Source organism: Microtus oregoni, unplaced genomic scaffold (assembly GCF_018167655.1).
Source record: "Microtus oregoni isolate MIOR12 unplaced genomic scaffold, Mior012 000023F_ref0000262, whole genome shotgun sequence".
NCBI classification, from domain to species: Eukaryota; Metazoa; Chordata; class Mammalia; order Rodentia; family Cricetidae; genus Microtus; species Microtus oregoni.
Genome location: NW_024543082.1, coordinates 6836740 through 6863445, shown reverse-complemented (window position 1 = coordinate 6863445; position 26706 = coordinate 6836740). Strand labels below are relative to the sequence as shown.

Sequence of the window (26706 nt, the reverse complement as noted above, 5' to 3'; positions counted from 1 at the left end):
AGTGGTTGTGAGCTGCCATGTTGGTGCTTGTACTTCAATCTGAGTCCTCAGGAAGAGCAAGCAGTCTTCTTAACTGCTGAGCCATCTAGACCAGCCTTTATATATTCTAATACTTACTTTTGATAGCAGTAATAACCATACATGTGAGGAGCTGGGTGAAGAATGCTAATATGCCTCTTTCAGCATTTATTACTTGGATAGTTTTCTCACTATTATAAGCTGCTGCTGCTGCTGCTACATTTTCTTCTTTTTTTAATGCCTTAGATTTTAAGGCAAAGTTTCTCTGTATAGCTATAGCTGTCTTGGAACTCACTCTAAAGACCAGGTTGCCCTCAAACTCAGCAGTCCACTTGCCTCTGACTCCAGAGTGCTGGGATTAAAGGGTGAGACACCAAGGCCTGGCTGTCATGAGCTTCGTAATAATAGAGTCTGACTGACCTCTTCATATTAGTATGATCTTAGACAGTTTTGCATGTAAAGATTTATGTATTTGTATAACTTTAGGAAATGCGTGATTTATTTGATTGTATTTTATGTTTTTTCTTTCCACTGAACTAAGGTTGTGTTATATTTGCTTATCTTTAATCCAGGGTGGGGTCATTACCTCTGACATGATTGAGATGATATTTTCGAATAGCCCAGAGCAACAACTTTCTGCAACCCAGAAATTCAGGAAACTACTTTCAAAGGGTAAGTCTTAGATTTATTGACTTTACTTTTTAATCTCTGTGTAAATTATTCCTTGTCCACAATCCCTTTTCTACAGCTCCTGCTAATTTCCTTTGGAGTAATGTGTTTTGTGAGTATAAAAATAAAGAGGCATACAGATGTGTACAATTTTGAGCCCTGCATTTTGTTTCCTTATTTCCCAGAAGGGAACCATTTGGGAGCTGTCATAAAAAGACCTTATAGTAAGTAATAATAGCTTTTGCTGGCTGATATTGAGAAGCTCCGCTCTTTATTAAAAATTACTTAAACAGTGATTACTGATTTTAATATTAGTAGTTTACCACTGAAAGTTAAGTATAGATTTATTGTGGAATAGGATATTTCTTCTTTGTGTAATTAGAATAAATTGGCGTATAAAAAAATTCTGAGCCATATTAAAATATTGGTAGTAAATAGTGAACCATACAGTAGTAAGTTATGGTTGTTTAAAATCATTAGTTTTTAAAAATATTTATGTCGTGAGCTGATAGCTGCATTAAAATGTCTACCTCCTTAACATACACAGAAGGTATGACAACTTTCCTACATGTATTCTAGTTTGCCAGCTTCCTTCTTAAAAACTAGATAACTAGAGCATAGCACTGCGGATGTGTTTATTGCAGTAGTTGACAAGAAACTCACTTCTTTGTCTTGAGAAGACTGCTCATTTCAGTGTCAGTTTAAGAGAATAGTGTTGTCACAGCATAGTTCTACATTTGAATTTTCAGCAAAGAAAACTCTTTACTTCGTGAACTGTAGTTTTGAATGTTTTAGGTTTTTGTTGTTGTTTTGACAAAACTTCTTGGCCAAAAGCAACTTAGGGAAGGGACTTACTTGACTTAGTTCCCTTTTTTGTTTTATTGCTGTGATATTACCTTATAGAAGAGTTTACTTGGGTTTGCAGTTCCAGATGGCTAGACTCCCAGATGGTGGAGGAGCGGTAGCTGAGAGCTCATATCTCAGAACACTGAGAGGAAGCAGAGAGCACGAATGATAGCAACTGGGGACCAAGTGTTCAAAGGTGTGAGACGTATGGGGAATAAGTTGCAGTTGCTTACAGCCCATCGTAGAGTGTTACATGCCAAAGAACACACTTGATGGCAGAAAAAAGTATGGCATGTGCTATAGGGAATCCTGCTTGCTGGCTAGTAGGCAGGCTTAGTGTGTCCTCTTGATTTCTCACGCTGTTCAGGGCCACCTTCCTAGATAATGGTGCTACATATAGTGTGGGCTGGGCCCTCCTACATCAATTAACAGCCAAGATAATCTCTCACGGACCAGCATGATGTGGCCAATGTTTCAAGTGAGATTCTCTTACCAGATAATTATGTCAAGTTGAGAGAACCTAATGAGGACAGTGAATTCATGTGGATTTAAAAAAAAAAAAAGAGCCTTTTAATAAATACAGTGACTAGGCCTTCAATATGACTCATGATAAAGGCACTAGGCTCCAAGGCTGATGACCTGAGTTTGATCTCTGGAATGCATGTGGTATGAACCAGCTCTCGTAGGTCATTCTTTGACCTCCACACGTGTCGTGCCCCACAGGTCCACACACAGAGAGACGAACAAATAAATAAGTAAATTAAAAAATATATAGTTGTTAAGCTGGGTACTTAGTTGTCTGCCACCAGGAGATGGAGATAGGATCTCAGAATTTAAGACTAGCCTGGCCAACATAATGAGATCACATCTTAAAATATAAACAAAACAAATCAACTGTTGTAGCTTAGAAACATGACTTACAGTGGACTTGCCTGTGATACACAGAACCTGGGGTTCATCCCCTATGCTGGCAAACAGAACAACCAAGATTGCTTTTGTTTTATTCCCCTGATTTATTGTCATTTTTGGTGTGTTACTCTTTATTTTCTATGATGTTTCTGTAATTCAGAATATTAACTAGTTTATCTTTATTATTACAAGGTTTGTTATGTTTGAGTGATTGATAAAACTGTTGAACAAGGCAAAGGACATGTTACTAGAATGCCTTCCTTCTAAATCAACAATAAACTAATTAGTCAAAACAAAAGCATAGGGCCTTAATGTAGCACACAGGTTTCCCTGTAAGTTGCCATGAGGATAACCTGAACTCCGGATCTGCCTCTGATCTGGAGTGCTGGGGTTTTGGTGCGGACCACCATGCTTGGTTTACCTTTTACAGTGCGGCTATTGACTTTTGCCATGGGTCTCCCTAGGCAGTACTGTTCTAATGTGTTTTTCTGGCATTGCATACACGAAAGGAAAAGTCTCTCCTGAAATTACTGGCCTGATTATCTGATATTTTCTGTCTGCTCACCCAGTAATTGTTTATTAAATGCCAATTTATACTCATCCTCATAAATGAAAGTGAGATGAATTTGGCAAGTAAGTGTTAATGAATTCTTGCTGACACTTTCTTGTTAGTGCTGCTGTGAAATCCTATAAGCACATTGAGAATCCTGTCATTCAGGTTCTTTAGGCAGGTCTAATAAAAACACAGGTTGAAGCCTTTTGTACAGAAAAAGGGCCAGAGGAGTGTATAGCAGAATGCTAGTAGCAGTTGGCTTTGGATTTCCCTGCTTTCTTGAATGTTTTTTAATATATATATATATATACACATATATATATGTACACATATATGTGTATATATACACATATATGTATATATATGTATACATATGTATATATACATATATATGTGTATATATATATATATATAATGTATACAATATTCTGTCTGTATGTAGGCCAGAAGAGGGCACGAGGCCTCATTACAGATGGTTGTGAGCCACAATGTGGTTGCCGGGAATTGAACTCAGGACCTTTGGAAGAGCAGGCAGTGCTCTTAACCACTGAGCCATCTCTCTAGCCACCATTTCTTGAGTTTTTTTAAAATAGTGGCTCATGACCCTTTTGGGGGGGATTGAATGACCTTTTCAAGGGGTCACATATCAGATATCTTCCATATCTTATTTACATTATGATTCACAACAGTAGCTAACTGCAGTTATAAAGTAGCAGTGAAATAGTTTTATGGTGGGGCTTACCACAGCATGAGGAACTTCATTAAAGGGTTGCAGCATTAGGAAGGCTGAGACCCACTGTAGCAAATGCATTAATTTTAGGAAATATTGGGACCTGATAATGTAGCTCAATGATAAGAATTATTGGCTTGGCATACAAGGTTCAGCACTGAGGGTGCACACATGAAAGATTTTCCTTGTACTGCAAAAACAAAGAATTTTGCCCTTCCTTCATTTTAATATGTAAGCTTATTTTTGTGATACCTTTCAAGCTACACTACTTTAAAAGTGACCAAATTCAATATTAACCTTTTTGGAGGGGATAGATTTCTAATAGGAAAGTTGGCCAATGAATGATCAGAGGGGTATTGTGACTAACTTTGATCTATAAAGTCATTTTATTGAAATCTTTTATTTTATTTTATGGGGAAACAGAACCTAATCCTCCTATTGATGAAGTCATCAACACACCAGGAGTAGTGGCCAGGTTTGTGGAGTTCCTCAAACGAAAAGAAAATTGTACACTGCAGGTGCGGATATTTTCATTTCTTGCCTTAGAACTTTGTTCTTGAAAATATGAGTTTCTAATCTGTATGAAGGCTTGTTTGTTTGTAAGAGTATTGGTGATAACTACCTTGTAAACTGCTTATATAGGTTTGTTAACATGTAGGTGTCCTGACCAATACTTGCTAGAATTTGTATCTCATTTGAATTTTTCGCAGTAGGACTTGTCATAACCAGGAGCCTATGCAAGCTATGTGAAGTTTCTTGTGTGTGTGTGTGTGGGGGGGGGGTGTTAGACTACTTGTTCTCAAGATGGAGTATATAATATGTAACATGGACTGGCCTAGAAACTCGGAAATCAAACCCGGTCTTACTAAACCACAAGAAAACTTTGCCATAAGTTTGATTTTCTTCTAATGGACTGTACAAAGAGTTTACCACCTAATGATTGAATTTTTTTATTTTTTTCTAGTGTTAATTTCTAACTTGTTTATTTTTATTTTATGTGCATTGGCGTTTTGCCATGACTGTCTGGTCCCTTGGAACAGGAGTTACAGACAGTTGTGAGCTGCCATGTGGGTGCTGGGAATTTTGAACCTGGGTCCTCAGTGCTTTAACCACAGAGCTATCCCTCCAGCCTCCTAGGATTGAATAATTTTTACAGTAAGAGGAGCCAGCTGTCAAACTCACAGCCTTTGAGTATCTGGAATTCTAAAAATACTACTTTTTTCCCTTGGTAAAGTTAAACTTTTGCTACTAATTTGATTGTTCATTAGCAGATTCCTTTAATATCTGAATTATTTTTTTTTTTTCGTGATCCTCCTGCCTCTGCCTCCTTCAGCAAATCCTACCGGCGTGCGCCACCACAACCGGCTAATATCTGAATTATTGACAAATACCTATAATCTGTAAATTCTCACCAAGGTCTTTTATGTAATATGAAGGGCTCAGGTCTTTCAGAGGTAACATGTAGCTATAAAATTTGGTTACATTGCAAGTAGATCACAAGATGGGAGAAATACTTGCCAATCATAAGGCAATTTCTGCCTCCATTGTCACTCTTGATTGAGGCATTTCATAAATGGCAATTCCTGTCCCAGGTTCCTTATTGCAGATGATTTGTTAGTCTTAATGCTTTGTCTTGGTACTTTCTCTTCTCTTGTTCCATCTTTCTCTTTATCTTACATCTTTATTGTGGTGATGAATGTCTTCCAGAGGAGAAGGAGGAAATCCTGCAAAGGTAGAGTACTTCTCTGTCCCATCGGTTTTCTTCTCCAGTTTGACCTTTGCCAATCCCTGTGTTGATTTGAATTAAGATTCTGTTTTGCTTGATGCCTTCTGGATTATTGTAATTCTGGCCTCCATCTAAGTCCAGAATCACCAGACAGTTGAAAAGTTCTATTTACCCTGAGAGCAAGGAAAGAGTTTTCTCAGAAAAAAAAGGAAATCCAGATGACCAACACTGCAGAGAACAGAGCCTGAGCCCCTAATCGACCTGCCAAGAGACCATGGGATCAAAAGAGGAGACTTACTGCAGTTTACCATTCCAAATGGTTTGTAAGAAAAGGGAGATAGGGAAGGTGACTATTTCGTTCATTACAAATTACAAAAATGTTGCTCTCCGGTCTCTAGAAGGAGTGTACGTGAGTGGTAGCAGTTCTACTCTCAGGGAGGCAGTTTTAATTAGGTGCTTATAGAGGTCTATTCTCTTATGCACTAAAGAAATAAAGCAGAAGCTTCCAGAATTAAAATGAAAAAATCCTGAGAAATGAATCTTGTCTCTATACTCTACTGTACTCTTGTTTATAAGCAGTATACCATGTTCTTATACAGTACCCTTTTCTGACTGACACATAAAATTCTCTATTATTTTGTGATTCATTATCTGTTAGAACTTAGGTGAAGCCTTCAAAGTCTCTGATTTGCTTTTATCTAAATTTCTAGATTCCACCCTTTTCCAGACTAGTAATTGGGATGAAAGACTAAAAAATGATTTCTCTGAAGTGAGTGCTTCATGAATTGTTACCTCAGTTATCTAAGATTGGGAAGTAACCAGTCTAGTGTTTGAGGGTCGTTGTCTCCAGCTTTCCTTCTGCATGTAAAGTACAGCATGGCATTCTCTCTCCAGTCTGAGTGTCGGGTGACATCGATCACCTCCAAAGCAGTTAAGAGCAATTATGCTCAGGGAGGAGCCAGGGACATAAGTGCTCTGCCATGTCTTCAGATAATTAGATGTTTTGGGAAGCTTGGAGGGAATTCCTTGCCTTGTGACTTGGGGGCAGCACTAAATGTAAGACAGCGAGTAGCACATCTTTAGAATAAGATTTTGCCATTTCTCTTTTCACAAAGAGCCTGATAGTCTATGGCACAAATGAAATTGGGTGGCTTAGTTCAATAATAAATCCCAGGACCAAGTTTTTTTCATCTCATAGCTAAAGAACTGAGTTTTAGTGAACGTCACTACCCTTTGTCTTCTCAGATCAGTGGATTGTCTTAAATAAGAGAGCCCTACATGTCTTCTTTGGGACATCACTACCCAGATACTATCTTGCCATTCAAACTAGAGGTTGAATCTAGCATTTGGGGATTAGGCAGTACCTTAGCTTTAGAGTGCTGTCGGGCTTAGTGACACCCTCTAGCCTTTGGTAGGAGACTGCTCTACCTTGAGTAGTCTGTGGACTCACTTGTTTGAGGTCAGGTCCAGCATCTTTATACTATCTTCTGCAGTGCTAATATACTGCGCTGCCAAACTTTTAAAGTTTTATCTAGAAACGATAAATTACTGCTTACTTCTAATTATTAGATGGCACTCCTCCAGAAGTTGTAAATTTGAATGAAGTTGGCTTAGCTTTTTTTCCTTTCTTGGCTTTCTTGTCCCCTCTGGAAGCTTAGTGTGATAAACTGCAGTAAACCTTCATCCTCTTCCCTCCCTGTCTTCACTGATGTCTCTCCATTTCCTGGAGGGTTGCTCAGATATCTCAGGTGCTCTTCTCTGCAGAGTTTGATAATCTGGGTTTATTTTTCTGATGTGAGCCTTTCTTTTCACTTGCTCTCCAGGTGAGCCTGGCATTTGCTAGGAACCAGAGTGGAACCGGCAAAGTGGCCAGCAACAGAGTCCTGATCCAAATGGAGAAAGGGAGCCAGGCGTACCTCAACCTGGAGTGGGAAACTTGATAGGAGGTCAGAAGTACTTCAGCTTTGGATTCTCATTTTCCTTATTAAAGGAGCTGAGCACCAGAAGGTAGAGACTCAGAAAGAGGACAGAGAGAAAAACCTCAAATCTGAAGAATACAGATGGCAGTTGTAGCAATCAGTTCGTATTTAGCAAATTCCTGTGCAAAACTTCAGTGGAGTAATAATGTATAAGCAGTTATAGCTACACAGTAGGTTCTTTCCTGTGATGCAGTTTTTGGACTACTAGGATTATGCTAGTATAAGACAACACAGAGAAAGCTAAGGCTGTGATTATTTTGTCCATGATTTGTTACTTTTGGTGATAACATTTCTCAGGTACGCTTTTTCACTTTCCAGGTTATTCTCCTATTGGGTTATACGATTACTTAAGTCATTATTGTTTCTTTTGGATGTTTCTATCATATCTTTATGTATTTGTATTTACCATTAGTTTGAGCTTTACAGTCTCTCTCTGGTTACATTCTAATCTAGCACCTAAGACCAAAATATTAAAAACATAGCTATAAACCTTAGTGAAATACAGGACGGACTATAAGGAAAGGGTATCTAGGCTGCTTACATCCAAGTCTTAAAAAAGTGTACCTGCACATTAAACACATCTGAATAAGGACTTATATTCCTGAAGTGAGTTTTCTTTCTGACCCCCCCCCTCCCATGGCTATAACTCCATCATAAGGTGAAAACACTGAAGTAGTAAATACCAAAACTATTTTTTAATTCCCATTCTGGAATCTTGTCTGCATTTAAAGACAGTCATCATTATGATTATGTACTGAATATAAGCATAGCTCCGGCACATTAGCTTTTGCAAAAGCACATCCAATGTTTCTCATCCATGCTTAGCTGTTGCTCTCTTGTTCACTTTCCTGATCATCATCACAACTGTTTTTCTGTCTGGTTCATCTGAGTAGGCTTCTGGTTCTTGATTTTCTCAGAGACCTTTGTTAAACTCAGTCAGCAGTGTGAACCCTGGCAGTATTACTATGCTAATTGATTTTTCCCACTGATAACTCTTTAATATGTTCTGTTATCAGGGTCTTGCTGTGATAGACATCAAAATCTGACTGTGACCCCTTTCCTCATGGAAATGTAGTATCCAGATAGGACTTGCTCTTTCCAGATCGCTTTTCCTCTGTTTTCAACTTCTTCTGACTTGGTATCTATAGTAACTGGACAATTAGTTTATGAACTTTGAGTTTACCTTCTAGTCAGACAGTCTGCTGCCTCCCTACATCATTTGCCTTATATTTTACCCAGTTCATTTTAACAGTGACTTAGAGAAACTACAGCTTAGGCAACACCTCTGTAGTTAAATAATGTGCTGTACTATTTGAGACTTCTTGCTCTAGGTGGTAGAACTAAAAGCCGTTGAAGTGTGTATGTTTCAGAGAGATTGAAATTAGTTTGAACATTTCTTTCATTAGTAACTTAACTAGAGATAAATGTATAAAGTGCTTTTCCCCCCATGATATTTTTATGTTAGATTTTTAACCGCTCCCCCACAGACTTTATTAATATAGTTACATGTATGTAGTTTTTATAGCATTAGCTAAAGTTTCTGCTTTCAGAGGTGTCTTTGGCAGCCCTTTTGTTCTGCTGTCATTTTTCCAACTGTAGACACAATCATAGATTGGGTCACTGGTTACATTAATCTTAAAAATAAGCAAACCAAAGAACCCTCAAGGGGTAGCAAAGGACGTACAAATTTTTCTCACTTGACCTTCTTGTTTCTTCTGCTAGGAATGTACTGTCAGTCACCTGGATTTGTTCTGCTATCTTGACTTAATTTTTCCAATGATTGATGCCTTTTTAATTGATATAAAATCTTAGAAAATAATTAGCTACAAGTATATTTTTGATGAGATGTAATTGATCTCACATTCAATGTTATATTACTAAACAGAAATGTGACATCTTTTCAACTGCATAAGTTTTTTATTAAAGGATAGAAATGGTGGAAGGAATTAAAAATTTAATTTGGGGGTCTTGACTGAATATAGGTATATAAACTTTCTTAGATTTCTTAATGTTATGCTAGCGAGAAAGTTAGGCATCTCTAAAATTGGTAATATGCTGTAGTTTTGTTGGTCATAATTTTCTTCATATTTTTTGCTTACCAATGCTGTATACTAGATTGATTTTTGCTCAATTTACCTTTGCCACCACCTCTTCTTCTTCCTCCACTTCCTCCTCTCTCTCTTTTTTTTTTTCTCTCTTATCTATTAAGAACCTTTTCTTTGCCTGGAAATGGTAGCAATTATCTTTAATCTCTCCTCTCAGGAAGCAGAAGTAGGCAGATCTCTGATTTCAAGGCCAGCCTGGTTTACACAGAGAGCTCCGGGCCAGTAAGGACAAGAGTGAGATTCTTGTCTCCAAGGGGGCCAATATATTTTAAAGAAAAAAAAAAAAGAGAGAGACTTGGATTTGAAGGCTGCTTCTTATCTATTAGATGCTTGTATACTCTGAAGCAGACATTGCTTTTAATTATATACTTGTTATCTTTTTACCTATTTAATTTACTTACAATGTGTTTTGCTCTTTTCAATTGTAATTGTGTAAAATACATTTTACATTGTTTTCTTTCTATTTCATTTTGCCCATTCCCTAGAAATTATTTATTTATTGGTTCATAAATACAGTACCACAATACAAAGCTCAAAGGAGCATAGAATGTTCATTAGAGTTCTTTTTCTTATCGTTATTAAGTCATCTAGGCCTGTCCTTATAAGCAGTACGTCTTGATGGTGTCTTGTGACTCTGTCTAGAGATGATCTGTACAGTGCCTATATTAATGTACTTATAATTACTCCTTTTTAGCTCTTTAATTAATAAAATGGTGTGTTACTCTATGTTGTTGTTTTGTTCTTTCAATAAAATTTTCAATAAAATCACTGAGTGCTGATGATGCACACTTTTAATTCCAGCACTTGGGAAGCAGAAGCAGGTAGATCTCTGGGTTCAAGGCCAGCCAGGTCTGTAGTGAACACCAGGACACCCAGGGCTACACAGAGAAACTCTTATCTTGAAAAAAAAAAACAACAAAAACAAAAAATTTGATATCATTCCATATCAACTTATGAAACACTTTTTTTCCTATGGTTTCATGATAACTATACTTTGTTCTGAAATTTTAGGCACTTTAAATATTCTTTTATTGTTGGAGGCTGTTTCTTTTCCTGGCTGCTCAGAATAATCACTCAGAAACTATTATAATACTGTTTGTCTTATTAGCTTATACATATTTCTTGCTAGCTCTTACATCTTAAATTAACCCATTTCTATTATTTTATATTTTACCATGAGGGTCATGGCCTATCAGCAAGATTCCAACTGGCAGCTCACGTATTTATTTATCCTCTGGCAGCTACATGGCTTCTCATTGACTCCTCCTACTCTCTCTATCTTTTCCAGCCTGGCTGTACTCTGTTAAGCCATTGGCTGAAAGCAGCTTCTTTATTTATTAAACAATAAAAGCAACACATATACAGGAAGGACTTCCCACACTGTTTCCCCTTTTATGTTCAAATAAAAAGGAAGGTTTTAACTTTAACATAGTAAAATTACATATAATAAAGCTAGTATCAAGCAATAATAACAGTTACAATTTTATATCTGCTTTATTTTTTATCATGACTAAAGAAAACTATAACTATTCTTAAATTCCATCAAAGACTCCAGAAGGATATATTACCTAAGTAAACAGGAAGTGAATTGTAAGCAACTTTCAAAACTCTAGAATTGACAGAGACATTTCACTGTCTAGACAGTCACCCAAAGTTCTTCTATAATATTGCGGGCATCCTTCTTAAGCCTACAGGCCCATAGTATCTGGCAGACTTTTTCATGAAGCAGGAAATTGCAAAGACAGTTCCGCCTATATTGGCAGTTTGTCAGTCACTTTCTTCTTTGTCCTGCAGAATGTCTGGCAGTCTCTTTCATGAAGCAGGAACTCTAAAGGACTTTCTTACCTTTGGGCAAATTCAGCAGTCATTTTTCTGTGGGTCCTGCATGTCCAGTTCATACAGCATATCATCAAGCAGTCAGGCAAGAGCTGTTTCTTGCCCAAATGCTAACAAACTCCGTAAGGAGCCTCTTAGATGCCCATCTTCCTCTTGAAGTAGATTGGTGATGTCAGGAACAGATGTGTCTCATTGTCATGAAAAATTTTAATTTCTTAAAGCATTTAAATGCCATATTCTGTAAGTTTTTGAAAGGTTTGAAGAATACTTATCCATCTAAAATATATCTCCATACATCTAGAACACCTAAGTAACATGACTACAAGCTTGACTATTATAGATGATTATCTATTAACCTATATTTCTTAATTATACATTACATTTTTAAATGAGCTGCACAGACACAATACCTTAGTCAAAAGCAGAAATATACATATAACAAAATTGACCTAAAAATTGCATCAATAGACCAAGATCCATACCAGTGCAAAGTATTCATATCTGTCTCATATCCTCCTTTAAGTGTAAACAAACATTTATAAACAATCATTTAGGGAATTTAGGTGTAGTTCTCTCCAAGCTGCTTCCTGCTTTTTGTTTGGCAAAGTAATTTTTGGGGGGTGTTCACAGTGACCTTTCTGGAGGACTTGGCCCATCAAATCACATTAGTCTATAAGGAATTCACAGGTTCTCATCTTCTGTGGAAACAAAAGAAGAACCTCTTTTCCAAAGCAACAAATTCTTAGACCCAAATTTTGAAGTGAAGATACCTTTAAAATGTCTATGTTGGTTTAGCCTAGCAGCCTGTACAATGAAATGTCTCTCTGTATGTAGCTCATTCACAGTCAAAAAATTCAAAGAAAATACAATAATATACATAATCCAGACTCTCTGTGTATATTCCATGTTTATGTGACGGAGAGATTCTGGAAATTATTTTTAAATTAGTATGGTATTTACAACATGTCAATAATGATCCTAGATTGATCCCAAACTCCTTTTATTGTACTAAACATTGTATTGTTTTAAGTAAAGAATCTTTTAAATTTTAATAAGATAATGAAACTTAACTTTTGTCTTCATAGTTTGAATCAGCTTGGGTCCTGACAAATATTGCTTCAGGAAATTCTCTTCAGACCCGGATTGTGATTCAGGCAGGAGCGGTACCTATCTTCATCGAGCTGCTTAGCTCAGAGTTTGAAGATGTCCAGGAACAGGTAAAATCTTCGCAGAAACAGATGGGAGCCCACATTTCACATAGTCATACCCAGCTTGAGTTTTATCAAAATGGTCCATAGCTTGTTTAAATAGGAACAGTCCTCTAGTGAAAATTACCCTTCCAACCGTGGGATTCTTGCAGCTTTTATCTTTTTCTTTAATCATGGACATATTACTTATAAAATGGCCTTTCTTAATGTCAGTTTCTATTGCTACTATTAAGAGTCTGTCATTTTAAGCCAGGCGGTGGTAATGCATGCCTTTAATCATATCACTTGGGAGGCAAAGGCAGGTGGATCTCTGAGTTCAAGGCCAGCCTGGTCTACAAGAGCTAGTTCCAGGACAGGTTCTAAAGCTACTGAAAATCCTGTCTCTAGCCCCCCCCCCCCCCCAAAAAAAAGTCCTTGTCATTTGTTCAGAAAAGACAGAAAACAAACTTTTGTTAATTACCAGCCTTAATAAGTTTGTAAGGATAAGCCACTACTAAGTGAATATGATTTTCTTTTGAAGTTTTGAGGGAGAATTAAAATACAATAGACCACTGTATTTAGATGCCTACACCTATGAAGCCATTGTTGTGAAATTACAGTCGCCACCTTTACAAGTTTAATAAATGTGTTTATATTATTATTTCAGCTGTCTGCTTAGTTTCCTATTGTAAACAGCCTTAAGTACATTTTTAGTCCACCAATTGAGCCATTTAGATCCCTGTTTTGTACAAAGGACTGTATAAAATATTACTTATAAGTAAGGGTAGGATCCATTAAAAATAATTGACTCCAGATTAGGTATGTTGCTTTATGGAGCAATTATTCACCTTTTGTGAGGTACTGAGTTCAGTTCCCAGCACTGAGAAAAGAGTTCTCTTTTACTAGTAAAGCTTTTACTTTAATGAAATAACATTTTCTTTTGTGTAATAATTGCATTTTCTAACACTGATCTTATTACTGGCTTGACTCCCTGATGAGTGATTTTAAGAAAATAATAGTCCTTATATAAAATGTTTATTTTATAAAGTGTTACTGTGATACGTTGGTATCTCTTTTGAAAGAATTATGAGGGAATGAAAATATTCAACTTTATTGATGAATAACTCTTTCACAGGCAGTCTGGGCCCTTGGCAACATTGCTGGAGATAGTACCATGTGCAGAGACTATGTCTTAGACTGCAATATCCTCCCCCCTCTTCTGCAGTAAGTTTCTTCTCTTTCTGAGTAATGAATATATGAAAAGTATTATACCTTGGGAAGCCATGTTGTGTTTTCCTTGTATTCTTTTGATGCCAAGTATTTTCTTGTTACTTTGTTAGGTTGATGTCTCTTATTGAAATTCTGAAATACTGCATTAGAATTAATGTTTATCTTTAAAGAGTGAATAATTTAAGAAAATGAATATTTATTTTGGAGAATAAAGACATCTCTTATCAGTAGTAGTATTTTCTTTATAGACTATTAGGATCTTTTATAATTTACTGTGGGTTCATTATACTTGTAGGTTATTTTCAAAGCAAAACCGCTTGACCATGACTCGGAATGCAGTATGGGCTTTATCTAATCTCTGTAGAGGGAAGAGTCCACCTCCAGAATTTGCTAAGGTAAACACTATCCTTGTTGGAAATCATTAGGAAAAAAATGCTCTTAAAGTAATATAGTAACCACCATTAATGTTTATAGAAAGACGATTTTTGTTTAATTTTTTTAGAGTGTTAGAAAATCTATTTGGGGGCTGGAGAGATGGCTTAGTGTTTAAGAACACTGACTGCTCTTCCAGAGGTCCTGAGTTCAATGCCCAGCAACCACATGCTAGTTTATAACCATCTGTAATGAGATGTGGTGCCCTCTTCTGGCCTGCAGGCATTAATGCAGGCAGAACATCATATACATAATAAATAAATAAAATCTTTCTTAAAAAAAGAAATTGTATTTGTATGTAGAAACAATACTTTTGGTAGTTTTTGTTTTAATTTAGGGTAATTTCTAACTCCCAGTATGAAGCTCTATATCACTCTTAACAACCATAGCAGTTTTTGTTGATAACAAAGTTCTGTAACAGAATTTCTCTGCTGTAGTATCTTTGAAAGTTCCTTTACTTTCTTTTTGTAAGTGTGTACTGTAACAAAGAATTCTAATTAAAGGATTAATACACAGCATTTTTCTTCCTGAAATCATTTTCATTGGGTTCTGACTACCTCAACTCAGAAAACTGAATAAGTACTGGCCACATTGCCAGAGATTGAAATGTCCTTCAAACGCTTGACGCGTAAACCACTCGGTGACTCACCAAGTGTCTGCCCGATAGGCTTCTTGAGAGTCTTAATCTTACTTCAGTTTGTTTCAGTTGAGTTTCTACTCATCTTTTCTTTTCTAGGTTTCTCCCTGTCTGAATGTCCTTTCTTGGCTGCTGTTTGTCAGTGACACTGACGTGCTGGCCGATGCCTGCTGGGCCCTCTCATACCTGTCAGACGGACCCAATGATAAAATTCAAGCTGTCATCGATGCAGGAGTATGTAGGAGACTTGTGGAGCTTCTGATGTAAGATGATCTTCAAGAAAGTGTCTGTGATAAACCACACTGAAAACAGCTTAGAGGAGGAAGAGATTTACTTAACTCTCACTTCCAGGTCACAGTCTGTCACTGAGGGAATCCAGGGAAGGAGCTGAAGTAGAAACTATAGATGAACTATGAACCAGAACTATGAACGAGCTTCCTGCCTTGTTCTCTGCTTTGCTCCCAGCTTATCATGGGGTCGCTGGGCCCTGCCCTCTCATGTCAGTTGTCAGCTATGACAGTCCCTCACAGACATGGCCACAATCCAGTCTGATTTGGGCCGTCCGTCAGTTTAGTCTTAAGTAGATGGCTCTAGACTGTGTCAAGCTAGCAGCTGGTACTAACTTATATACTCTGCTATCTTCCATATTTCTAGTGCTTTGGTTGTACGTTTTATTGATTTATTGTGCACTGGCCGATTGTCTCTTGTTTATTATGATGCCATGTTTTGGTTTGCTTTGAGATTTAGTGAAGAATCTATTATACCTCTGCCATTATTAGCCCTTTAGCAGAATTATTTGGAAAGTTCTGCCTATGTAATTCTGTCTCTGTTGTTCATCCCATACTGGAAGGCCTAAGGTCAGATACTAGAAACCAAAGGCATATTTCTATGGTAAAATGCCATTTTTTACTTTCTCATTAAAGGAAAACACCAGACTGGCATCAGACTTTGAATCCTGTTTTTGTAATGCTTTTGGTGATAGCCTGGAAGATTTATTTACTTATGGCATAAATAATTTTAGACTGTATTAATCAAATCTTTAGTTAATACTTAGAAGAAAATATAGACACAATATCATAACAAATAGTACAGTTATAAGCAACGTGAACTTGATTGGTGTACAAACCATTTGTAGAGACAGTGTCTCAAACATGATATGAAATTGATAAGTGTATAATTACTGGGATTATAGCTGGTTACAGACTGGTTGCAGACCACTAGTGTAGTATTGGTACAAGTTAAAGGCAACATGGTGCTACGGGGGTTCAAAGAATTCAAGATCTTGAAAACAATCACCTTTGTCCTTAAGTTAAGATTACTACATGTTTCATTTTAATCATTAGATCTTAAATGTGGAGGAAGAGAATAGGGTCTTAGAGGAGAGTTGCAGGGGTATTGCATTATTTACCCTGAAATCTGTACTTACTATCTGTCCTCCAAGATACATAGGAGACTTTGTGGACAGCTTTTTTTTTTTTTTTTTTACCATAAAGATTGCCTTGTAGGTTAGTGAAACAGAAAAACATTTGAAGTGTAAATCTCGCTTTGGTTTTTAAGATAGCTGAACTGTTGACATAGCATTTTCAGAATGTAAGCAGTACATAAATGTCACCTGTGCTTCCCAGTCATCTCAGCAGCTCCAGGAGACCAAGAAAAGAGGAGAGGGGCTATAGAATAAGAGAAAAATGGAATTCAGTGCTAGAGTACCTGGGAAAGATTACTAGGATGAAATTTATTTAAAAATGAGGGGAAAAGATTGCTTTTCTAGGTAATGGTCAATTCTGCCACCATGCTAAGTTCCCTAAATAGCCATAGTCATAAAGTACCTTTCTGTTCTAAAATTGAATCACATCTTCCTTATTTTGGATTTCATCCCCTAAAAAATGATTCTGGATACAACTGTTGACTCTTAGCATCTCTCTTTCTCTTTTTTAATGGTTGCAGGCATAATGATTATAAAGTGGTGTCTCCTGCTTTGCGGGCTGTGGGAAACATTGTCACAGGGGATGATATTCAGACACAGGTATGGATGCGTGCTAACGTTTTCCTAAAGTGAGTCCCTTGAGCTTTGTGAGCACAGTTCTATTATATTGAATTCTGTATTGTTAAGAATGACTGACACTGTTTTGCTGTCCTCAGTTTCTTTAGTATTTCTCTTTCGTCCTGTGACTTGTAGCGATTGTAGGTTCCCTTATGAAATAATTTTTCCCTAAGTCAGTTTTCTCCCTGCTTTTATTTGTATTGGATCTTAGGAGCACCAGGTAAGCTTTCCAGCAGCGCGTTTCTGGTAGCTCCCTTCTGTGGTGTATGCTGAGGCTTTTGTAAGGAAGAGGCCCATCATAGTTCTCAATATCCATTCTACTTGGATAACAAGCACGCCATCCACAGTGAATCATTTTAGCTGTTTTATTTTTCCCCCACATTTCTGATGCATTGATGATGCTGTCATACAAAATTTTTTTTCTGTGCTTCCATTATATAGAATACTTAGTTTTTTGACTTAGGAAGCTCTGTTTCCTGTTCTCTAGGGAACAGATCTTCAACCTCATTCCTGCATTCATTACCCTTTTGTGCATGGACTTTAAGAATTGAGAGTTAGATGTTAGGTATCTCAGTCAGCTTTACAGTTATAATGTTCTGATTCTAGTTTATTCTGTCTACAAGGGAACTTGTTTCTCCGTCTTTATCTGCTCCCGTTTTAGTTTCTGGTCTTAGTATTTGGCTCTAGTAGTGTCCCTGCCAGCAGTACATGTTCTAGCTTGGCTCTACTCTCGCCGTTCACTGTGCCCTGTTACTTCGTCACTAAACATCCCTTACATTACTTGATGTAGGTGTCTTAGGCGAGAGAAAAGAGAATATATATTTGATTGTATTTGTTTGAAATTCCTCTGGGACCACACTTACAAAATTAATATCATGAATTATCTCTGAGAATAATTTGACTGTTGGAGTAGAGTAACAGAACAGAAGGGAAAGGAGTTTCTTACATATGCAATCTTTATACATTCTGAATTTTTAAAATACTGTATGTCTATGTGTGTATATGGATGTGCATGTGTGTGCCATAGCTTCTATGTGGAAGTCAGAGTACTTTGGAGTTGGTTTTTATTCTTTCATTAAAATGAGTTAGAAGACTCAAACGTGGCAAATGCCAGTCTTAGATTTTGAACCATGTTAATGTATTTACTTGGTTGGTGGGCAACTTTATAGGGCTGAAATACAACTCAGTGGTAAATTGCATGCCTAGCATATGTGAGGTCTGAGTTCAATTCCTGCCCCCACACAACAAAAAGTTTTGGCCATCTTCCTTGTCCCACCCATGCTTTTTGTTTTTGCCCTGTTTGTTCGTTGAGTTTTGACTGACTGGACTGACCACTCTTAGCTCTGAGTTTTAACACATACTTTTTTTTCCTTCATCTACCATCCCTGCCCTAGCCACCACCTCCCTCATATCTATACTCTTTTTACTAATGTCTTACTCTTTGTGCTTTTTATATTAGTATTGTTTTCTTTGGAAAGCTTCTTTAGAACCTCAAGCTCTTTAATTTAGGTAGTAATCTTTTACAAGAGCACTAATCATACTATATTATTACTATATAATTTATAGGGACATTACTTTTCTCATCACTGAAGAATATCTTCCCTAAAAAAGTTAAAAGGTTATTTGAACTGGAAGTGGCGGTACAGTTTTAATCCTAGCACTTGGGAGGCAACGACAGGTGTCCTCTGAGCTTGAGGACAGCCAGGGCAACATAGAAAAATCCTGTCTCGGGGACTGGAGAGATGGTTTAGAGGTAAAAAGCACTGGCTATTCTTCCAGAGGTCCTGAGTTCAATTCCCAGCAACCACCCGGTGATTCACAACTGTATATGATGAGATCTGGTGCCCTCTTGTGACTTACAAGCATACACATAGACAAAACAACATAATAAATAAATTAATCTTAAAAAAAAAAGATGAAGAACCACCAAAAAGTTTATTTGGGCTTACCGTTTTGATAGTTCCACCTGTAGTCAATTGGTTCTGCATTTGGGGCCTGTTACAAAGCAGAATATTATGGTTCTGAGAATGAATGACAGAGGAGCTTTTCCATGTTAGGTCTGCTGGAAAATAGAGGAAAGAACAGACAAAACACACAGCTCCATGAACTGCTTCCTCCCATCTTTCAAAGTTTCTACAACCAAAGCTGGCTTTGAATTCAGAAGAGATCCACTTGCCTCTCCCTTCCAAGTGCTGGGATTCAAGGTGTATTCCACCGTACTTGTCCTCTATTTGTAGATGTTTTTAAAGATTTATTCATCTTATTTTATGTGTGAGTGTTTTGTGTGCATGTGTCTATGTATAGCATGTAGCTTGGTGCCTGTGACTAGCAGAAGGCATCATATCTCCTCAAACTGGAGTAGAGGATGGATGTGAACCACCATGTGGGTGCTGGGATTTGAATCTGGGTCCTCTGTAAGAGCCACCATCTCTCCAGCCCATGTTAGTTTTTAATACTAACATTATTGTAGATGAGTATTATAGGTTTTGTTTTGCTTTGAGAGCAAAGTATGACTGTAATGATCAAGCTGTGCTCAAAATTCAAGATCATCCCTTGTTTGCCTCCCAAGTTCTTAAGTATGGGTGTGTACTGTCACAAGGCACAGTGTTTGTGAATGTACATAGTGAAACCAGATTCATAGTCTTTAATGTATTTCAGACTAGCACTAAATATTATTTTAATGGACTGGTATGTTAGCTCAAATGGTAAAGGCACTTGCCACTGAGTTTGATTCCTAGGACACACGATGAAAGGAGACACCCTACTCCTACAAAGTTTTCTCTTACCTCCATGTGTACTGTGATACAGTCAAGCCACATACATACATGCTCCTCATGAATAAATACAATTTAAAAGCACTATATATATGTAGTTAATTTTTAGAATTCCAGTTTTTTTCCTCCTACATTGTAGTAAAATAAGTTTGTTTTGGATTTTTTTGTTTGTATTTTTTTTTTTTGAAACAGGGTTTCTCTGTTTTTCAAGACAGTTTGCTGAATTAATGTTTACTTATTGCCCCTTGGGGAGTGGACACAGGAAGATCCAGGATTTCAAGTTCATCTTCCAGTATGCATTGAGGCCAACCTGTGCTTCATAAGACCTTGCCTCAGCAAACAAAACTTGGAATTATGCTATAACTAAAACTGAAAAACCCGTTTTTTTCTTTTAGGTAATTTTGAATTGCTCAGCTCTTCAGAGTTTACTGCACTTACTGAGTAGCCCCAAGGAATCTATCAAAAAGGAAGCCTGTTGGACAATATCTAATATTACAGCCGGAAATAGGGCACAGATCCAGGTAATGCCAGAGTGCCTGCCTTTTTTTTTTTTTTTTTTTTTTTTTTGGTTTTTCCAGACAGGGTTTCTCTGTAGCTTTGGTGCCTGTCCCGGAACTAGCTCTTGTAGACCAGGCTGGCCTCGAACTCCCAGAGATCCGCCTGCCTCTGCTTTCCGAGTGCTGGGATTAAAGGTGTGCGCCACCACCACCTGGCCTGCCTGGTTTTTTTTTTTAATCCCTGTGTGTGAAATACATTTTCAAAAAACTTTATTATTGTTTAAGTGTATATGCCTGTTTAACTGTATGTGTGTCATGTGCATGCTGTGCTTAGAGACCAGAAGAGGCCATTGGATCTCCTGGAACTAAAGTTACAGGGAGTTGTTAGCCATCTGTGGGTGTTGGGAAGCAAACATGGATCCTCTGAAAGAGCAGTAAACAACTGAGCTGTCTCTTTTAATGATGCGTAAGGTTGTTTTGGTCAGTCTTTAAATAGTCTTCTAATTTCTTCTAAAACTGTCAACTTCCTGTGTCACTATTTCAATCTTAATTTTCTCTCTTCTGATGTTTGTTTTTTGATACTTAGACCATGCGTTTTCTCTTTACCTTTAAAGTTTGATAATTTTACCAGAGATCCAAAAAAAAAAGTCTCTGTTTTCAAAATGTTTTGATGGAAATAGGTTTTCTTTACTTCTTATTAAACTATATTTTCCAGTGATCCCATGTGTTAGAGTTTGTAAATTTTTCATGGAGTATTAAAGATCTTTTGTTGTTTGAGATAGGGTCTCATTTTGTAACCCCAGCTAGCCTGGAACTTACTGTTTTAGAGTCCATAGAAATCATAGAGATCTGCCCTCCTTTATTTTCTGAGTGTCAGGATTAAAAATGTATACCACCAGGCCTAGGAGGGTCTGTTTTCTTTAAATATGCTCTTTGCAGAATTTCTCTCTCTCTCTCTCTCTCTCTCTCTCTCTCTCTCTCTTTTTTAAAAGATTTATTTATCTATTAAGTCTACAGTGTTCTGCCTGCATGCCAGAAGAGAGCACCAGATCTCATTACAGATGGTTGTGAGCCACCATGTGGTTGCTGGGAATTGAATTCAGGACCTCTGGAAGAACAGCCAGTGCTCTCCAGCCCCCCCCCCCCACACACACACACACTTATTTATTTTCAACACAGGGTTTCTCTGTGGCTTTGGAACCTGTCCTAAAACTTGCTCTGCAGCCCAGACTGGCCTCAAACTCACAGAGATCTGCCTGCCTCTGCCTCCCGAGTGCTGGGATTGTAGGTGTGTGCTTCCACTGCCTGGCTAGAGTTTCTCTCCTTTTTTTTTTTTTTTTTTTTTTTTTTTGATAGGAGAAATTATACAAACCTATGCTAGGTTTTTGGGCCAGTTTCAAGCATAAAGAAAGTATATGAGACAGACTAGTAATAATATGTAAGTGGAATTTAGTAAAAGTATTCCATTAATAAGAAACCTTGGATTTTTTGAGGCAGGGTCTCAGTGTGTAGCCCTGGCTAGCCTGAAGCTTGTTTTGTAGACTAGGGTTAGGATCACATTCGCAGAGGTCTGTCTGCTTCTCCCTCTCGAGTATTGCAATTAAAGCACATGTCAACATTTCCTGGCCCAAGGCATTAAATGTTTGTTTGTTTGTTTATTGTATCTATGTTTGAGTCATACACAAGTAGGCAAATGCTGAGACTTTCATTTTGTGCTTGCCATCACATTTTACATTTCCAGTGGCTTCTAGAAATTAGAACTGTTTGTCAGTACTGTGGCAAGCACTTTTATCCACTAAACCATCTTTTCTGCCCTGATGAGACTTAAAACCACAAGCTCCTCCATAATAGTAATATTAGCTATAGTACAGAGCCCATGATAGAAGGAGAAAGCCAGTGCTATGCCTATTCATTCTCACATACACATTAATAATAAATAAAGTAAAAATTTAAAAATGGCAGTAGGAAAAACAAACATCGTTTGTCAGTTAGTTCAAAAGTTATTCTTTTTAATCCCAGCACTTAGAGACAGAGACAGATAGAACTCTGAGTTGAGGGCTAGCCTGGTCTACATAACAAGTTCCATACTGTAGTCATATACTGCTTGTTTGTTCCTGGGCCCCCAGACCTGAAATAGTCATACAGAAACTATTAATTAAATCATTGCTTGGCCTGTTAGCTTGTGCATATTTCTAGCTAGTTCTTACATCTTAAATTAACCCATTTCTATTAATCTGTGCATCACTACTACTAGGTCGTGGCCTGTGGTGGCCTACCAGCAAGGTTCCTCCAGTGTCTGACTCCGCTTCCTTTCTCCCAGTATTCAGTTTAGTTTTTCCACCTAACTCTTATGTCTGCCCTATCACATTAACCAATAAAAACAACACATATACAGAAGACAATCCTACATCACCTCCCATTTTCTGTTTAAATAAAAAGGAAGGTTTTAACTTTAACACAGTAAAATTACATAAAACAGTTATCAAGCAAGAATTACAGTTACAATATTTATATTTACTTTATCTTTTATCATAACTAAGGAAACTATAATTGTAACTATTCTTCAGTTCCATCAAAGACTCCAGAAGGATGTACCTAAGTAAACAGGAAGTGCTTTATAAGCAACTTCCAAAACTCTGGAGTTGACAGGGACATCTTATTGTCTGGATAGTCACCCAAAGGACTGTCTTACCTTTAGGCAACTTCAGCAGTCATTTTTCTGTGGGTCCTACTTGTCCAATTTATATAGCATATCATCAAGCTGTCCAGGCAAGAGCCGTTTCTTGCCCAAATGCTAACAAGCTCCATAGCCTCTTAGATGCCTATCTTCCTCTTGAAGTAGATTGATGCTGCCAGGAACAGATGTATCTCTTTGTCATGAAAAGTCCTAAGTTCTAAAAATATTTTATTTTATTTTTTTTGTTTGTTTGTTTTTTGAGACAGGGTTTCTCTGTGGTTTTGGAGCCTGTCCTGGAACTAGCTCTTGTAGACCAGGCTGGTCTCGAACTCACAGAGATCTGCCTGCCTCTGCCTCCCGAGTGCTGGGATTAAAGGTGTGCGCCACTACCGCCCGGCTCTAAAAATATTTTAAATGCCATATTCTGTTTGTCTTTGAAAGATTTGAAGAACATCTATCCATCTGAAATTTATTTGTACATCTAGAAAACCTAAGATGACTAAAAGTTTGACTATTATTGATGATTATTCGTTAACCTGTATTTCTTAATTATATATTACCTTTTTAAATGAGCTGCAGAAACACAGTACCTTAATCAAGAACAGAAATGTACATATAACAAAATTGACCTTAAATTTGTATCAGTAAACCAAGATCCATACCAATGCAAAATATTCATCTCCATCTTATATCCTCCTTTAAGTGTAAACAAACATTTATAAACAATCATTTAGGGAATTTAGGTGTAGTTCTCTCCAAACTGCTTCCTGCTTTTTGTTGGGCAAAGTAATTTTAGGGGTTAATGGAGACCTTTCAGGGGGTCTTGTTCCATTGAACCACATTAGTCTGGAAGGAATCCACAGGTTCTCATCATCTGTGGAAACAAATGCAGAACCTGTTTTCCAAAGCAACAAATCCTTAGACTCAAATTTTGAAGTCAAGATATCTTTTCTTTTTAAATTTTATTTATTTATTTATTTTAGATTTTATTTATTACGTATACAATACAGTGTGATGCCTCCATGTATGCCTTCCGGCATGCCTTCCATGCCGGAAGAGGGTACCAGATCTCATTGTAGATGGTTGTGAGCCACCATGTGGTTGCTGGGAGTTGAACTCAGGACCTCTGGAAGAACGGTCAGCATCCTTAACCTCTGAGCCATTTCTCCAGCCCCAAGTCAAGATATCTTTAAGTATATATGTTGGTTTAGCTTAGCAGCCCATACAATGAAATGTCTCTCTGTACTTAGCTCACTCAGTCAAAATATTCAAAGGAAATACAATAATATAAATACATACATAATCTAGAGTCCATGTATATTCCGTTGTTATGTGGCTTATTTTTCTTTAATCCTTTAATCTATGACTGTGTGTACTCTTAAAAACTTTGTTTTATTTTTAAAAAATCATTGCTTTTTTTGGAATCCCCATCAGCAGGCTAAACAGAGCTATTTAGTGAGACCTGGTTTCAGAAACCAAACTGAAACAAAGCAAGTTATAATGACCTTTAGTGATATTTCACAAATAGTGTAACTTTCTTGTTCTTTTAACTTTTTCTTCAATTGCAGACTGTGATAGATGCTAATATGTTCCCAGCTCTCATTAGTATATTGCAAACCGCTGAATTCCGAACAAGAAAAGAAGCTGCTTGGGCCATCACAAATGCAACTTCTGGAGGGTCAGCTGAGCAGATCAAGTAAGTACTACCTAGGTAGTGTTTTGTAAATTAAAGGAAATAAAGTTATCCTCTTCATCCTATTCCCAACACTTAACCTAAAAGAAAAGATTGATTTTCTTGATCACTATGAATGAACTTCTTGACTATGAAGAATTAAGCCTGGCCCTTTGAGAAATTGTTTTTAGTGCTATAATTAGACTCAGAAGTACATTTAGTCTTCTTAAGTGTTATTTTTTTAAAAGCTGTTCTAATTCATATGTGTGTGGGTGTGGGTATGTGTGTGTACATAAATGCCAGTACCTGGAAGGCTAGACAAATAAGATCTGAGAACTAGAGTTAGAGGTAGTTGTGAGCTACTTGACAGAGTGATGGGAAGTAAACTCTGTAAGAGTAGCAAGTGCTCTTAGCGACTGAGCCATCTCTGCAACCTCTACCTTGAATTTTTAACACTCGTCTTTCCTCTCTCCCTTTCAGTTTTTATAAAAAGATTTATATGTGTGTACATTTGTGTGTATCTGTCTTTTTCTTGCTGTCTCTGTGTGTTTGCCTCGTGTTATTAGGTGTTCATGGAGGCCAGAAGAGGCCTTCATAGTCCATAGAGCTGGAGTTCAAGCAGTTGTGAGCTTCCAGGTGTGGGTGTTGGGAAGAGATCTTGGGTTTTCTGGAAAAGCAACATCATTCTTAACTGCTGAGCCATCTCTGCAGCCCTTCATAGTTAGGTTTTTGTTTTGTTTTGAGTCTTTATTTTTTTAAGATGGAGTTTTTTCTGTGTAGTCCTGACTGTCTTGGAACTTGCTCTATAGATCAGACTGGTCTGAAACTCAAGAAGCTGCCTTTCTGCTTCTAGAGTTCTGGGATTCAAGGTGTACATCAATGTGCCCCAACAGATTTATACTGTTTTCTACTATAGTGATTTTTAATTTCAGAGTCTTAACTGTTCATTACTAGCGTATAAAAGTTAAATTTGTGAATTAGCTTTCTGTTATGCCTTATATAATGAACTCTTTCTTTACTTATTATCCAGGCCTGTCTGGGCCAGTTTTTTTGGGTTTTTGTTTGTTTGTTGTGTATTTCTCCTCCATATAGACAATAATGAAAGAAGAGTTTTCTTCCATTCCTTTTTATATATCTTTTAAAAAGCATACTGTTTGGGATCATGTGTAGTGTGCAATAGGATAGGAGTAGAGAGTACCCCTTCCCTAATTCCATATCTTTGTTCTCAATATGATGTTAGCTGAAAAGTTCTTGTTAAGGCTCTTTATCATATTCCCTTTGTCCTTAGTTTGCAGAGAGGTGTTTTTTTTAATAATCAAGAAGGGATTTTGATTTTCTTAATCTCCATGTCATCAGCAGTGATATCCCTCTTTACCATATAATGTTAGTAATTTTATGTGTTCTCTCTTCCCTTCTGGAGATTTACCTATGTATTTTCAGTTTGAAGTAGTGTAGAAAGAAAATAGATAAAAGACTAGTACCAAGTTCCACAGTGACATTATTCACATATACAAGTTTTACTAATCTGTAGCTCGTGTCCATTGTACTTAATCCAGATTACATGTTAAATCTTGCTGGAGCTAAAAGAAATACAGCTATAGAGTTCTTCCATTTGCTTCATTCTTAGTTCACACAATTTGTATTTGAGAAGTGTGAGTACATACAGAAATAATGCCAACATTAACTCTCAAAACTATATGTACTGCTAGGGGTAAAGGAGATAGATGGCTTAGTCGTTAAAACCCTGGTTCTGCATCAAGTAAGTGCTGCATAAGTCTGGCAGTCCAGCCGTACGTCCAGCCTCACAAGACAGAGATCATACCCCGGGCGTCCTTGCTAGTTAGACTTGCCATATCAGTAGTAGGCTCTGTCTGTTGGGTTGAGGCACCTGCTTTGATGAATAATGTGGAAGAATCATCAGGGTTATTTTTGACATCAACCTTGTGTTCCTGCCTTCACTTGTACACATGTATGTCCACATCCCCTAAGTGTGCCCATATACATGTAAAACATGCATCTTGGAATACTGCCCATGTGAAAAATGGAGAAAGAACTGAGCAGCGGTGGTGCATGCTTATACAGATCTCTTGTGTTTGAGGTCACCTGGTTCAAGAGTTCAAGGATAGCTAGGACTACCCAGAGAAATCCTGCGTCAAAAGTAATCCAAAAGAAAGAAGAAATAAACAAA

At 37.3% G+C, this 26706-nt stretch overlaps 1 protein-coding gene across 1 annotated transcript in view; it reads left to right on the top strand.

Annotated features, from left to right (window-relative positions):
• Kpna1 (karyopherin subunit alpha 1) overlaps positions 1-26706 on the top strand; it is a 63565-nt gene that overhangs the window by 31939 nt on the left and 4920 nt on the right. The window contains exons 4-12 of the mRNA XM_041672983.1: positions 591-690; positions 4149-4243; positions 12457-12588; positions 13694-13782; positions 14084-14183; positions 14957-15120; positions 16802-16880; positions 20068-20193; positions 24415-24542. Of these exons, the coding sequence (XP_041528917.1) occupies positions 591-690; positions 4149-4243; positions 12457-12588; positions 13694-13782; positions 14084-14183; positions 14957-15120; positions 16802-16880; positions 20068-20193; positions 24415-24542 (1013 nt within the window). The remainder of the gene's footprint in view (positions 1-590; positions 691-4148; positions 4244-12456; positions 12589-13693; positions 13783-14083; positions 14184-14956; positions 15121-16801; positions 16881-20067; positions 20194-24414; positions 24543-26706) is intronic.